Below are 16,095 nucleotides of genomic sequence, written 5' to 3'. Positions count from 1 at the left end.
GGCTGTTAATGATGATGCTTTAGATGATCATAATAAACTATATATATGTTTATTGGGATCTTGTTTGGACTTGAATCCTCATCATCAAAGATGTGGTCGGTGGAAACTCCAATAAGTAACTTCTCATCAATCTCTTTCTAAATCATAACCCAACTTTACCCCTCAATTGATAATTATAGCATAAAAGATTTCCCCATAAGGGGTTTCCAAGAAGCATCATAAGCTGACTGCTGAGGAACCATTAGGATAGTGGCTTAATGGCTTGTTAGGTATATAATAGGGCATGAGTTTGAATTTCTCAATGAAAATTCTCGTATGTCAGATTAGTGTAAATCACATTGATAGTTCAATTGATGTTTTGATGGGACTAGATCATGCTATGATTCAGTCAGGCTTGAGGGAGCATATGCAGTTTCTACCATCTATGTATCTCATGTGTGAGTCCCAACGGATAGGTGTTACAATGGTTATGTCTAAGTAAGTAATCACAGCTGATCTCCTCCTCCGGCACTTTTTAATTAGGAAAAAAAAAAAAAAAAACTTAACTTGTGAAGACCCTTTTTCCATTTCTTTTCAAAAGTTCATCAACAGTAGAGTTAAGATTTAAACTCATGATCTTTGCTCTGATACTATAATAAATAATCCGTTATTTTTTTTAAAAAATTATTTAATTATTTAATTAATACTTTAATAAAGACAATAAAATTAAAATATGATTATGAGTTTGTCCGCTAGCCAAATCGGAGTAAAGCTCGTAAAATAATCTAGGAAAAGACAATGTGATAAGAACCCATTAAAAATACTTCACGTAATTGGATGGGTGATGTAACTTTCCATACACCACATGTTATAGGCTTTCTTTTTTTCCACTCAATGGAAGCACAAAGTAGTGGGCATTCAACTATGGGGTGATTTGGTGACTTAAATTGGCCTTCATTAATAATCATCGTACTTTCACCACCAACCTTCAAAACGTGGAATTGTGGGTATCACTTGTTATCTCATTCAAGTAGTAAACCTATTTTATGACAGTTAATTTGTTGATGCAAGGAGCATTTATAGTGACTTTAGGCCACCTTCTAGAGAAGAGTCCTACTAAAAAATAAGAGAGAAGTTGTCAGAAGGCCCACTCTCATGCCCATGTCAATAAAGCCAGAGTAAAGATTAGTGAAAAAACTAGGTGAAAAAGGGTACGAGTGTGTATGTGTGTGTATATATATATATATATAGTGCATAGGGTATGATAGAGCCTGAAAACTTAGGTCAGAGAGGGGATCGTCGACTGTAGTGTATCTCATGGAGATGAAGGTGCATCTTGCTATTGGTCTTAGACTTGGTGTGGATTTTAGCAACTAGACATGGTCCTAGCATGGTTTTGACTTTGTTAGTATGTGCATCTTTTTAGGCCTTTTTGAGCTTTCTTAATAGTCAGGCCTTAGAAACTCGTTAGTATGTGGTATGGTCTTATAGTAGCCTTATAATTCATGATGCACTTACCATGTTAACCGTAAAAATATAAATTCATATGTGAACCATCACGTGACACTAGTTTGTTTATAAGAAAATTATAATAAAAGTTTTGGTATTTGATAAGTGACATGATGGTGTAAGGAAATTGTGAGAGAGGTAAAAGTACTTCCAAGTGAATTTCCCTAAGGCAAAATAAGCGACACATGAATTTGTTGGAGGAATTCAACCCCTTAACACACGCACTAAAAGTCTAAAATGAAAAGAGGATGGTTGTTGTGGAGTCCATGTCAGTCTTCTCACAAAGCCTCCGTTTTTCAGGTCCACGTGGAGCTATGACAACCTAATTTCCTGAATTGACGTTGTCGGCAAAATCATGTCTACAACCAGCAATTTATAGGTCGTAGGTGAAATTAATTATTGACTTTAATTATAATATGTTATTTTCGTATCGGATTCATGTCAAAAATTTCCGACTCCTGTGTAGCGTGTCATTATCCTTTAGTTTCTATGTTTGTCTTTGGGCAAATCTGTTCACAAACATTGGTTTATGGCCAAAACCGTGAATGGGGAACCTAGGAATTCCACAAACACTACCTCGGGAAACATAGTGGGTGCAAATACAATCTTATTGTAGGATTGTTTCTTGCACTGAATACATTCTCTTTTTCCCATAATCGAAAATATTCTAAATCATGTGTAGTAATTTTTTAAAGGATGGCAAGGTTTGTTAAAACTATATTTTTTGTTTTTTGTTATTTAGCAATTTTTTTTTTCCTTTACAATTTTGTGCTTTACACATTTTTACTTCTACACTTTTAAGTGTATACTCTTTAATGTGACAGTGAAAATTACCATTAGATTTTGATTTTGAATTTAAGATCAAATAGTAATTTTCACTGTCACGTCAAAGAGTGTATACTTAAAAGTGTGAGAGTGGAGTGTGTATACCATTTCTCTTTCAAAATAGCAAAAAATTAACAAACAACAAACAATGCAAAACACTAATATATATATATATATATATATATATATATATAAAACTACTTTCACATTTATATTACGTTATAATTAAAAAGAAAAAAAGGTCATCTATAAAAAGTTTTAACGTACATACTTATTAAACTGTCACGTTTCCTTAGAGCGTGTAATTCATTCCCGCATGCATTTTTAACAATATTTCACATGCTCTAAAAATAAATGTCAATTTAATAAATTGGTTTTCTCGAGTGCTCACTTTTAAGTGTTCACACTCATTAACATGACAATAAAAATCATCGTTGGAGGCTACTTGTACTTTTATTTATTATTTTATTTTGTCGTGTATGAGAATGAACACTAAAGTTGAGAGTGTGTGTAGAAGTTGTTTTCTTTATGGGGGGTGTTCAAATAGGAGGGAAACTTTGGGTTTTCAATAAAAAAGAAAAAAAAAAAAAAACCCTTTATTGGGGTTGTCATTGGGCTTTATGATTAGACCCTAATAAAAATTAATAGGGCTCTTAACCCTCAAAAGAGGAAGCTTAAAAAGCCACAAAACTGAAAAAGGGTGAAAAAGTTGGGAAAGAGGTGTACTTATTTTTGGCATTTCGGAAGCTAAGCACGCGTAAGCGTGCTCTCTGCAATCCACAAAAAAGAATACTATTTTCAAATACCAGAAAAAAAAAAAAATGCTATAAAAGTCGTGTTTGGGATTTCTTTTTCAATGAAAGAAATTCTTGCTGAAAATAATTTTGAAAATGACATCTTTCCGAACGCGGCATAACATACCACGAAACTGAACCTCCGTTGACCAAGGAAAGCAGCTACAACATAACAAACAATTTCCTAACAATAAAATCAAGTTAAATTTGAAAAGAAAGACACTAGGGGTACTAATTATTTTACTAAGAATTTACAATTTTTAAAATTTAAAAATGTTAATTTGAAAAATGCAGTTGAGTGTTTTGTAAAATCACGATTTAGTTGAGTGTAATCTTTAAAATTGTTTTGGGTTTTTAAAAACGTGCTCAATTGTGTGGGATGAAAATTTAGATTTTTCTATATTTTTAAATCATAATTTTTTAAAAAAATATTTTATTAATGGATTTTCTTTTAATTGGTTTTAAATCAGACTTTTGATTTACAAAATTGCAGTGTTAAATGCACTATAATAGTTTGAGTGGTGGTAAGAGTACTATAAGTTTTACAAGTTTTATTACAAACTGACGTACTGGTTCACGGGAGTAGAACCAAAGTTTTAATTTTAGGAGGTCCATCTCATAAAAAACATAAAAATTTAAAGAATTTTTTTTAAAAAAATAAAAAAATTTTGGGGTAGTGCCCCTAACCTGAAGGTAAGAGTTTATTAAATAGGAATACTATGGTGAACTTTGCTTGAAGAATTTCCAAAAGAGAAAATTCACCAAGTATAAGTTTTTTTTTTTTTTTTTTTTTTTTTTAAAAAAATTATTAGCCATTTTCTGATAAAAAAAATAAAATATAATTAAATAAGTTAATTAATATATTATTGTAACAAAATGTAAAATAAATATTTAAACCCACGTTTGACAATTCAAAAGCTACATTTCTCAGTGAAGTCGTACAACTCTCTCCTCTCGCTTCAGCATTCATAGTTTATAGATAGTTTTCAAAGATTCCCTTTCTTTCTCTCTTCCTCTTGAGACCGTCTTTATCATGGCTATCTGTAGTTTTCTATGTATCTCTTGTTTAGAAGATTCTGAGAAAAGACGATATTTTTGAAATGGCCTTTCTCTGTTGTTCTTTGTTCTATGAGTTCTGTTAATTATTCTTCTTGAAGAGAATGACTGTTGAGCCTGTAATGGACGACCCCAGAGATCAATTTCCCATTGGCATGCGTGTGCTCGCAGTTGATGATGACCCCACTTGCCTCTTTTTCTTGGAGACCCTGCTTCGTAGATGCAAATATCACGGTTTGCTTTTTGTTCTTTTTTATTTTTTTTTATTTGTTTTCGTTTATTAGTTTTTGGATTTGTACTTTGTCATTAGTATTTTGTTTTTGAGAATTGTTTTCTAGTTGTTATATTGAATTTTGCTTATTTGGAGATGGGTTCTTAGATTTGTTTCTTATAATAAGATTTTTTTTTTCTTTTTAATTTAGTAATTTGGAAAGAGTTTAAAATAGGTCACACATTTGTACTGTTTCTCTCAGTCCTTCCTCTCCCAAAACTCTGTCATTTTTATTTCAGGCCTTTTGATGTTCATGAATTGTTCTAATGTTGAATTCTATTTGACTGGATATAGGGTCTTAACCTTTAAAGTTTGTACAGGTTGGCATATCTTCTAAACAAAATACAAATTTAGTTTTTTTTTTTTTTTTTTTAATAGCTTACTAGTTGTAAATATGGTATTCTGTTAATGGGCTATCATTTTGTTCAGATCTTATTATTTTTTAATAAGAATTTAGCAAATGGGTCTCATTGCTGCTCAAACCTTATTCTCTATCTCGAGATTTATCTGAATACTGTCATATTATTGGACCATCTTCTTGGTTGGACTATGGGTTGGTTGATTCATTGTGGTTCTCAGTAGATATTGGAAATATGAGAAAGCATTTATTTTTCTTTTTAAAAGCTTGTCCTGATTTCATTATGAGTTATGGATTTTGCAGTTACGACAACTAATCAAGCAGTCGCAGCATTGAGATTGTTGAGAGAAAACAAGGACAAATTTGACCTGGTTATCAGTGATGTTTATATGCCAGACATGGATGGTTTTAAGTTGCTTGAGCTTGTGGGCCTTGAGATGGACCTACCTGTCATAAGTAAGCCAGGAACACTGCATGATCTTCAATATGTTGAAAACAATATGTGTTCTAATTTATTTATCAAAAAAAGAAAAGATGTGTGTTGTAGATTAAATAAGATGGTTTATTTCAAAAAAATCTGTAGGATATTGATTTTTCCTTCACAAAATCTTCAACAATTTGACAAGCTTTAAATTTTTTCTAAGATATATGCAGTTTGTTAGTCTGATTCTCAGAGAAGAGGAAAAGGACATTTTCAAAAGCCGTCGAGTTTGTTTGTCTCAAAAAAGTAGGATTTAGTTACTTAAATCTGGTTTAATTTTAGTTATAAATTGTTTACTGTTTGTAGTGTTGTCTGGAAATGGTGATACCAAGCTTGTGATGAAGGGAATTACTCATGGAGCTTGTGATTATTTACTGAAACCTGTTCGAATTGAGGAGCTGAAGAACATCTGGCAACATGTTATCAGGAAAAAGAAGTTTGATCCAAAAGACTCAAATAATTCTGGCAATCAAGACAACCCTCATTGTGGGACTGCTGAAGGAGGAATCGTGTCAGCTGGGGCACTTTTGGATCAGAATGGGAAGCTCAATAAAAGACGAAAGGATCAGAATGAAGATGAGGATGAGGAGAATGATGAAAATGGGCATGATGACTCATCAACTCAGAAAAAGCCTCGGGTTGTTTGGTCTGTGGATCTGCATCGCAAGTTTGTTGCTGCTGTTCATCAGATGGGCATTGACAGTAGGTTCTTCACCAATCATTAAAATTAACAACCTTTGTTCTTGGCCCCACCCCACCTTCCTTCCCACCCCCAAACCACTCCTCATGTTTAAAAAGGCACATATAAAGTCTGTCATGCTTTTTATTCCAATGTTAATATTTCAGACATGGAGCCTTTTCTTATAAATTTCTTCTATTCTAATCTTGCTTTGGATGCAGAGGCTGTTCCTAAAAAGATTCTAGATTTGATGAATGTTGAAAAGCTTACAAGAGAAAACGTAGCAAGCCATCTTCAGGCATAGATTCTGATCTTTCTCTTCTCAGTTCAATATGATCTAAACCCTTTGATTCCAAAAAGCTTACCATTTTATTTTATGGTTGCAGAAATACAGGCTTTACCTTAAAAGACTTAACAGTATTGTAAACCAGCAAGCTAATATGGCAGCAGCCTTGGGCGGTACAGATGCTTCCTATTTGCGAATGGGTTCCCTCAATGGACTTGAAAATTTCCATACCTTGAATGGATCTGAGCAGTTTCATAACAGTGCTTTCAGGTCCTTCCCACCTAGTGGGTTGCTTGGTAGGTTGAACACACCTGCTGGTCTTGGTATGCGTGGCCTTCCTTCTTCAGGAATGACTCAATTGGGTCATACACAAAACTCAAGCGGCTCTACTATTGATCAGGTTAACTTCCAGCAGGTCATACTTCCTGGAAGCCATAATGGAAGTGTACTTCAAGGAATGCCGACAGCACTAGAACTTGATCCACATATGAATGGTGTTACTCATGCCAGAGAGCTCTCCGCTGCTATTGATAATAGAACAGTTTTCCCCATTTCCAGTGGCTTCCCGGATGCAAAAGTAACCATTGGTAGCTCAAGCAATTCTCTTCTTGGTGTTACAAACAACACCTTGATGTTAGAACAAAACCGTCAAGGAGCTCAAGGTGGCATAGTATTTGGAAATCAGTCCCCTGTTTCAGTGGCCTCTTTAAATTCAGAATTTCCTTCCCCCTTGATGGATCACAATAGATTGAATGATAACTGGTCAAATGCTGCTCAGTCATCTGGGATCCATTCAAATCCTTTTCCATTAAATGACTGTTTTAAACAGCCTATTCTGCATCATAATAACTTGCAGGACAATATGTCTACAATGGCCTTGCGAATTGGGAGTAATCGTTGTGATGTTTCTTCTGTTACTTCAGTGTCCCCTCAATTGCAGGATATTAGAGCAGGCATAGAATGCCAAGCAAACCTGATCAACAGTATTAACGATCAAATAAGTAATCATGCCCCACTACAAGAGTGGGATGACCATAATCAGGATGGTTATTATCGCTCAAATGTTATGGGTAGCTCGATAAACTCTATGATCCCTGTGAATGGTGCTGTGTGTCCAACAGCTCAGGGTTTGGAACCAAAGAACACAATGTTCCTAGCAAACATGGATTTCAATTCAACTGGACAATCAAATTTTATTGATACTTTATACCTGAAAGATGATCAGGTTAATAAATCTGCAGCAGAGGCATCACTGAAGTTGAAGCAAGGGCTCCTCATGGACCAAAGGAAGCCACAAGGAAGTCATATTTCTAGTAGTTTTGGCTCGTTGGAAGACATAGTGGGTGCGATGGTGAAAGAGGTAATATCATATAATTTTGTTTATTTTTGCAACTAGAGATGTCTTCCTTAGTATTTTCACTGTGATTTCTTGACTATACATGATTTTCTCATACTATTTTAGAACTCAACCATTGCATTAAAGAATCTGCTGTGGTAACTTGATGGTACAGATGCTAAAAGGAGAAAATTTCTTGGTTACCTAAGCTAGTGACTGCTTTTTTAGATTTTTTTTTTCTTCACTTTGATTAGCGAGTTTGTTTTATTGACACTAGTCGAAGAACTAAATGCAAGTAAGTTCCCTCCAATGATATTCATTTTGGAAGTACCAACGGATTATTGTTGTTGGAGAGCTTAGCATACTATGATTTGGTTTACTTGCACATGTGTGGTATTATACCTATCACATTTTTTTTTTTTCTTTACTTTTTTAGGGTTGTTTGTCGGCCCTTGGTTCTTAAACCACTTAAGATGTCATAACCTGAGATTCACACTTTCCCAAAATCTAAGTCTGTCACTTCACTTATTTAAATTCAAAAAAAAGTCTAGCACATGATCATATAAAGCATAAACTGAAAAAAAAATCCAATAATATTTACATTACAAATTAAGGTTAACTGAAATATATATAAACCTCTAGGTTTTAGAATTAAAATATAATGTGTTATACACCAAGTCTTACCGCCTTCACTAGCGGCCAATTTTCTTGGTCTTCGTACCAAGAAAGTATAGGCTCGCGTCATTCATTTGATACATTGCCTCTTTTTTTTTTTTTTTTCTGTTTACCTTTCCTGTTTCGGTGGTTTAAGAGCTTTTTGTTTGGGTTGCCCAGCCCTTAGCTTGTAATTTGTTGTTTCTTACTTGAAAAAAAAAAAAAAAACTTGCCTCCAACATTTTTCATGCTCTCTAACTTATTTTGAAGTGAGTTAAATAAATTTTGAATTAGTTACCACAGTCTACTAAGTGACTAATCCATTGTCCATGAGATGAAAACTATAATTACTCAAAAGACAATTGATTTTGGGCATGATTACACAAGAATTCAGTCCTCACCAGTGGCAGAATGATGAATTTTTACTTTTTTATCGTTGCAAGGTAGAGGAGAGAGGAGATTTGGAAGTTTTGGAGAAGAGAGAAAGCATAGGAGAGAGAGGAATTGAGGGAAGGATGGAGGAAAGTCACGTTCTGGGTTTTATATAGAAACTTGCTAAAGGTTAAATTTTGGGATTTAGAAAAAACTCAAATGTTTTTTCATATTTTTGGAGAGAACCTTTAGATTAAAAAAAACCCATATATTTTTTCTCAACTTTTGGAAGAGTCAAGGTTGTTTTTTTTTCCTCAGATTTTTAAGAAGATTAAATGGGTTATTTAGATTTTTAGAAGGGACCATGGAGGTTTTTTTAAAGTTTTGGAGGGGACAAATGGTATATTTTTAGATTTTTGGAGGAGGGCAGGGGAAGCTTTTCAAAAAAATTTGGGGGGCAGGGCCCATACCGCCCCCCCGCCCTCCCTCCACCACTGGTGCACGCTCATTCACAAATCAGATCAGGGTTTTTTGTTTCTTCCAGTAAAATTGAGGCTTTGCTTGTAGCTTAATCAGTTTGAGTTTCTGACATGGTTTTCTCTAGTAGCCTTTTTGAGCAAGCAATGCCAGAATGACTTGGTCTGAAAAATTATTGCTTACTTCCAAAAGTGGTCATCATATGTTATACCTTCTCATACTATGCCTTCCATGATGATTGCTGCTTCTTGTATAGCACATGGGCATTCGTATATAAGTCTATACTTTAAGACCATTCTGTGGCTGCTTGTGTGTGCACGCATGCATGTGTCAATGTTCATGCTCATGATTGTTGAATCTGTGTGTCTATAAGAACATTATATAATTGGAAGTCATAATTAGGAAAGTATAGCATGGACTGCTGGACTGGATAGATGAGTGCCTCCTCCAAAAACTTGCCCACTTGCTGAAGAGTTACTCAAGCATTTGGTGAGAGGGAAGACCAATTTGCTAATTTGGATAGTAATAATTATATCAGTAGTATTTCAATAAAAGCTTTAAATATGAAGAATTGCCACATTTGATATATAATAGCCTTTGTTTTTGTTGTAAAAAAAAATCTTTATTTGTCTATAAGTTCATTTGAGTTGGGCATATCTTTTGTATGTTTTTCTGTGCATAGTGGGTGATGAAAATGTTATACATGAGACCTTAATATGAATAGACAAGCAATGTCCGCCTAATTCATTTGTTTCTCAAATTATTTGATCAAAAAGATATAAGAAGTACTGCATCCTGCATGTGTATATGCTGTAATAAAAAATAAAAAATAATAAATAATAATAAAAATTAAAAATTAAATTTAGGGCTTAGGGTTCCTCTCTCCTCGTCACCGTCTTCCATTCCTCCTTCCGTTATCCCTTCTTGGTCGCCCTCGCTCTCTCTTCTCTTTTTAAGTTCTCTTTGAACTGTGTTTTGGTTCTTTTGAAATTGGTTATAGATTCTATGCTTCGTTTTCTTGTTGCTTGTTGTTTTGGATCTCGTGAGAATATTTGACAGGGGATTATGACCCAATCTCTTACTTGATGAGGAGCAAACTATGCAGTGTTTGCAAATTCCCAAGTTAATGTCACAAAGCAATTACTGTCGACATTGACGGTCCTCCCAATTCTTTTGGGACCTCTTTTGCTTTTTGAACTTTATGGTTTTTTTTTTTTTTCCATTGTTAATATTGTTGCGCCAAGGCGGCTATAAGAAGAGAAGGGAGGTAGAGAATATTATGGCAAGGAATACTCGTGCTTGAGGCATTAGTTTTTCCTTTTTAAAATTTTTGATAAATATTGTATATTCAAGCTGTGCGCAGAAAAGTGCAACTCAGGTACATAGAAAGTATACAAGAAAACCCCTAATCCAAAGAGAAAGAAGAACATAAATCTAGAAACTTAGAAAAAGTAGAAGAAAAAAAAAATGATTTTTTTCTTAATTTAAATCCTCACAGCCTTATTTATTTCACTTTTATCAGAGGCAGGTAGCAGCAAGGGTTATTTCTTGTACTTGTTGTCATTGTCGGTATTTTTAGTTCTCTCGGCATTTTCTCAGGAAATGTTCTCTGGTTCCTTTGTTGCATGCCAACCAATAATGCAGCTATATATATATATATCAGTCCCCCCCCTATACCTTCTTGGAGGCTGCCACATATATAAAGCTACTGGCCACCATTCTATGATAGAGGGGTCATATGTGAAGGACACTTGCCTCTTGAAGGATGGTTGTGTAGGGGGGGTCAGCATAGACTTTTAGTGAATTAGTATTATGCATCATGTCAGTTTGGAAGATGTTTGCATCAAGTCTTCTGATAGCAATGTTAAATTCCTTGAACATACCTGCAATGGTGCAGCCATTTTACAGTGCTTTCTGAATCAGGGTAGAGCTCATAAATTTAGGAAACAAAAATACTCCTGAGGTATAAATTTTATCAAATTGCTCCCAAATTGCTCCCAATATACTCTTTAAGGTTAGAACCGTTATCAAATAGATCCTTTCAGTTCACATTGCGTTAAAATAAGTGAATAAAAAGTCTGTCCAGTAAAACCCAGAGGGATGTTGCACATTACTACCTCTTCCGATGAGAATCTTGTTTTGGAATTGACCTTAATGATGATGATTGATGCCATCATTTTTCTTGCATCAAAGAAGATACAGACATTTGTTCAATTATTGTTGCTACTTTTTCTTTGTTCCTGGGCATTTAGTGACATGATTTTGGTGATGCAGGAACAAGATAAGGTGACACTAATTGAAGGAGACTTAGGGTGTGACACTTATTCCCTTCGGACATGTATCTGAATTAAACTTCCACTTCTACCAACAGAAGGAATTGCCCTATAAATATTTTTCCTTCTTGATGAGTTTTTCATTGTTATAAAGCATCTGCCAATGTACCCACTTTTGCCTCTTTAGTTGTATGATACTTGAAAAGATTAGTTTCAGTCCTATTTAATTAGCTTCAGCGTAGTCATTTTTCTTGTTGATTGAGCAATGTGAATATGTTTTTTTATGAATAAGGCCACTTTATTTGTATTACGAAAATGACTCGTTGCCCTTGGTCCGACACTACATGATAGATTAATTGCTGTTGCTCGATTACGCATGCCTTGTGTTTGTCATTTTATGCATAATTAAGATAAGACTGATTCCAAGACCCACATTATAATTAAAGCTACAAATTGAAAAGCATTCCACGGTTTGCTGCTAAATTTGATTGTGATTGACATAACAGTGTTAGAGTGTGTCATGTAGATGGGTAAGTCTATACATCACTCCCTTGTTGTAACACCACACCTCAATGACACACAATATTGTTCGCTTTTGCCTCTCTTGAACTTGACTTTCCAAGTCATCTATTCTGGCACTACTCTTGCAGAAGCATACTTAATTGAAGAGTTTTGATGGGTTCAAAACCACCATGGCTTTAAAACACGTTATCATTAAGGGTGGAAATACACATAAGTACACCTCTATCTCCATATCCAGGCAATGCAGGAAGTCACAATCACCTCCTCCTAAGACCTAACCCTAATGACAAACAATATTATCCGCTTTTGACTTCTCCAAACTAAACTTTCCAAGAGGTCACTCATCCTGGTACTACTCTCGCAGAAGCACACTTAACTGAAGAGTTCTAATGGGTTCATAACCATTACGGCTTTAAAACGCGTTGTTATCATTAAGGGTGTAAGTGTACATATAAGCATACATCAACCTCCATACCCAGGCGATATAGGACGTCACATGTCCCTCCTTCATCTCAAATGGCATGTTCCCCACAATCAAAAACCAATCTCCATGTACCTTTTGGTTGTGGGAACCGTGCCTGCACACGGGATTGAAAAGATGAGGGTGATTTATAAAATTACTTCATGTGGATTGTCACGTCAATTTGTAAGTTTATGTGACATTTGTCATGTCAATTATTAAACAATTAAATTTAATTGTAGTTGGGGTTGATATATAGTGTCACAAGAACTATAACATCAATTTACAAGACATTTGTAGTAAAAGCTCTAGAACTCCGAGCATTTTGTTTTCGTTATGTTTGAGATAATAAGTATTTTAACAATTCAATATGACACATAACAGTCATAATTTATCTAGTAGCCTTCTTGCAGACCATGTTAACTAAACTTCACCAGCAACAAAAATAAGTTATTTTACTGCACACCATTTAGGAAGTGGTGAGAGAAGGAATTGAGGGCCTGTGGAAGCAACCCAATCCACACATCAATGGCCTTGTTATCAGCAGGGCTCTGCATAAAGTAGGCGACATGTGGGATTGGAGGAACCAGTGGAAATGCATAAGCTGCTTCTCCATGCAAGAATGAGATCTTGTGAAATGGCATCCTGGTCCAATCAGAAACTAGGGTTAGCTCCATTAGAGGGGGGAGAGTAGCCTGTGGCCCTTCAAGTGCCTCAACATATGCATTCACATAGTCATTGCTCACAGAATTCTTGGCTTCCCTTATTTTCTCAACTATGCTTTCATGGCTTTCTTCCTCCAATACTCCTGCTGTCAAAGCAACAGAGGCAAGCACATAAGCATTCCCACTGAAACCTTTTGGCATTGGCGGCACTATCTTGTTCCTTGTGTCCACAGCAAATTGCAGGCACACCATTGTTTCCTTCCCCAGCCCTAATGCCCTGGTCCTTGTCTGAATTCACAATCATTAGCTTAAATTATATATATTGGCCTATAATATATGTATAGGTGATCATAAAATCCAAAATTCACTTTCCCACTCCGCTAGTCGGGATGCAAATTTGGGTAAAAATGTAGTTACGTACATTCATGTAGCTACTTTAACTCAAAAAATAGTGAGCTGCTATAATATTCATTGTAACTCACCCAAAAAATAATAAAAAAATTTGACTCTTGATAAGACATGCACATGACTTTGGAATGTAGGTGCTTTGAAAAAAAAAAAATATATTTAAATAAAATAGTTATAAAGTAGATATTTAAAATAGAGAGTGAGATGTAAGTACTTTGAAAAGTGGGTAGCTAAAATAGAAGAAAAAAAATAATTTTTTTTAAGCTAAAATAGAGAGGAAATTTGTTGAGTTGGATATATATATATATATATATGAATGATTGAATATTATTACAAATTGGCACGACAATTTATAATTGGTAAAATGATTAAGAGTGCATAGTTGACAAATCAGGCACTAACTAATTAAATTAGTTCAGTTTGTAAAGAAACTTGTAGTAAAAGCTAAATTTTTTACACACGACAAATTAAAAAAGCCAATCCTAGTAGAATTTGTTTCATTTATGTGGTTAGTACAATTTTTTTAATTGTTCATATTTAATTTCACTGCTTTCTCTCACTTTCTCATTAAAAACTTAAAATTAAATATGGACAGGTGAAAAAACTAACTGTAGTTTTTACAGCTCCTAAGCCAAATCCAAACCGGAATCATAGAGACTTTGATCGAGCATATCATCACCAAGTTTTTATCTAAATGAATTAATCTGATTAGCAATGATAATTTGCTAATTAAGAGGAGAGAGAGAGGTCAACTTTTGTCGTACATAGAGCTGCTGCCATCAAGCTGACAATAGACAACTAGGTAGGTTTCCTAACATGTTCACTAGACAACTAGCTGGTTTCATGGCTTTTTTTATTTTTTTTTATTTCTTTTTTCTTTTTGCCATCCTCTTAGGGCCCTTCTTTGTTTGTCTTTTCCAGGTCTAACATGATTTCACTTTGTTAATTAAACTAGTTCCAGACATTAAAGAATGTTCAGCATTTTGTCTGCTTACCAGGTTGAAGATCTACTATATATGAATTGAACTCAAAAATCCAATACATATTCATGGCTAAACAATGAAGAGGGTGGAAAATATTTTACCCAATTGAGAAACTTACCTTCCACAGATGAGCAGCAACCACCTCAAATGATGAGCATGAAAAGCTACCTCCCCTCTTACCAGAAACTTTCCTCTTCAAGCTTTCTATCATTGCACTGCTGAGGTGAAAGGTCCTAAGAAGGTAACTTTTTTGACTGGAGCACCCCACGTCAGAAAGATTGGCAGCCGCTTGCATTATCAACTGATATAGATGATCTATGGCTGCAGCCCTGGTGGGTGAGTTTGAGTTTTTGGATAATTTTGTAATTGTCAGAATATTTGGGGCCTGCAGAGAATTTCCCACCAACAATTTGCCTCTCTCATGCACTGGTTTTTGCAGCTCAACACCTGATCCTTTTCCTTTCATAAATATTGCAGAATTAGAAGCCCATGCGCACAAGAAATCATAGGAGGCAGGTCCATCAAACAACGAGTGACTCACACCTATCCCTATTGAGTACCCTCCACACCCAAACTTGGTGACCTACACTTCATGTTAATTAAACAACTTACTATTAAACAAAAAACAAAAACCTATATATATATACCATGTAGAAAATCACTTTTTTTTATGTGTTTATGATCTTCAATCATAGAGTCAGTTGACAAATTCATATTTTTTTATGAAAATTACTTATGTTTAGGGTGTTTTTTTATTTTTATTTTTTTTTCTTTCTTTAAGGAAGTATGTCCCCAACGGGCATGGAGCAAAAGATTTGTATAATTGCTTGTTTTGGAAGAGTGTTAGGTAGAAAACATGGATAAATTATATCGAAAATATATGTTAAAAATGAATTCAATAGAGATATATAAACGAGAACCCTAATGAATTCTTACTGCCATGGATAGGATAACTATATATTCATCATTTAGTGACCTATGTAAGAGTGTTGAAGAAACGTACAATATATGGAAAAATGAAATCATTTCCCAAAGACAAATGATATTTACTAGTAAATTTTTGCTTTTTCTTTACAAGCTTCCTTACTGATTTAAAGGTGGATTTTCATCTCAATTGTATCAAAGTCATATAGTACTCTACTAAATAGAATTACCCTTTTTCCCAAAACTTGGAAAACTAAGGGAATGATTAGTTTTTGGAAGGAAATTTATTATTTTGTAAATAATTTTTGGATATATATATATACAGGCCAGGCTTAAAGAATTCTCAGTACCTGAGCAACAACTAGAGGCATCTTGGAGAAGTTCCCATCAAAAACAGGCTTGTAAACCAATTTCTCAAAGAAGTTATTGTACTGAGAGAGGTCTCCAAGCTCTGAGATCTTAACATGTGTCACAGCCTCAACTAAAACTGCACCATCATTGTTGCACCAGAGGTCCAGCTTTCCATTGCCTTGATTAGGGCACAACCTGCCTGCTGCAGGATACCATGTCAGCAAGGTCTCCTCCAAGCCAGATTTCAAGCTGCTGAAGACCAAATTAAGCGACAGGTTTTTGTAAGCAGGAGATGGTTTGTAAAAGAAGACCAAGTACATAAGATGAGGACACTGTCTGTCCAAGTTTGAAAGGCTCAGGATTTTCTGGGGGTGCAGGAGGTGAAGTGATTTTGGAAGCACAGAAACTGTCTTTGTAACAGAAACTGTTTGA

At 34.8% G+C, this 16,095-nt stretch overlaps 2 protein-coding genes across 2 annotated transcripts in view; one reads left to right on the top strand and one right to left on the bottom strand.

Moving 5' to 3' along the window:
• The first annotated feature begins 4,043 nt into the window (after nt 1-4,043).
• Nucleotides 4,044-11,608, top strand: RR12 (response regulator 12). The gene is made up of 6 exons (XM_059604473.2): nt 4,044-4,397; nt 5,096-5,248; nt 5,580-5,975; nt 6,174-6,250; nt 6,339-7,598; nt 11,352-11,608. The coding sequence occupies exons 1-6, from the start codon at nt 4,268-4,270 to the stop codon at nt 11,421-11,423; spliced, it is 2,088 nt and encodes a 695-aa protein (XP_059460456.2). The 5' UTR covers nt 4,044-4,267; the 3' UTR covers nt 11,424-11,608.
• Nucleotides 11,609-12,656: 1,048 nt separating this feature from the next.
• The window catches only part of LOC132190084 (HXXXD-type acyl-transferase family protein), a 3,612-nt gene continuing 173 nt past the window's right edge, over nt 12,657-16,095 (bottom strand). Inside the window, exons 1-3 of the mRNA XM_059604965.2 lie at nt 15,663-16,095; nt 14,507-14,971; nt 12,657-13,285 (exon numbers count right to left, since the gene is read on the bottom strand). The exon at nt 15,663-16,095 is cut by the window's right edge and continues 173 nt beyond it. Of these exons, the coding sequence (XP_059460948.1) occupies nt 12,788-13,285; nt 14,507-14,971; nt 15,663-16,095 (1,396 nt within the window). The 3' untranslated portion in view covers nt 12,657-12,787. The remainder of the gene's footprint in view (nt 13,286-14,506; nt 14,972-15,662) is intronic.

The sequence above is a fragment of the Corylus avellana genome, chromosome 9 (genome assembly GCF_965113065.1).
Source record: "Corylus avellana chromosome 9, dhCorAvel1.hap1.2, whole genome shotgun sequence".
Lineage (NCBI taxonomy): Eukaryota > Viridiplantae > Streptophyta > Magnoliopsida > Fagales > Betulaceae > Corylus > Corylus avellana.
This window is presented reverse-complemented; position numbering and strand designations above follow the sequence as displayed.

Bases quoted from the DNA above. Each gene is read 5' to 3' on its own strand.
- RR12 (XM_059604473.2), top strand. From the start codon at position 4,268: ATGACTGTTGAGCCTGTAATGGACGACCCCAGAGATCAATTTCCCATT. The intron at 5,249-5,579 runs GTAAGCCAGGAA...TACTGTTTGTAG, and splicing joins GATGGACCTACCTGTCATAA to TGTTGTCTGGAAATGGTGAT. The intron at 6,251-6,338 runs GCATAGATTCTG...TTATGGTTGCAG, and splicing joins ACGTAGCAAGCCATCTTCAG to AAATACAGGCTTTACCTTAA.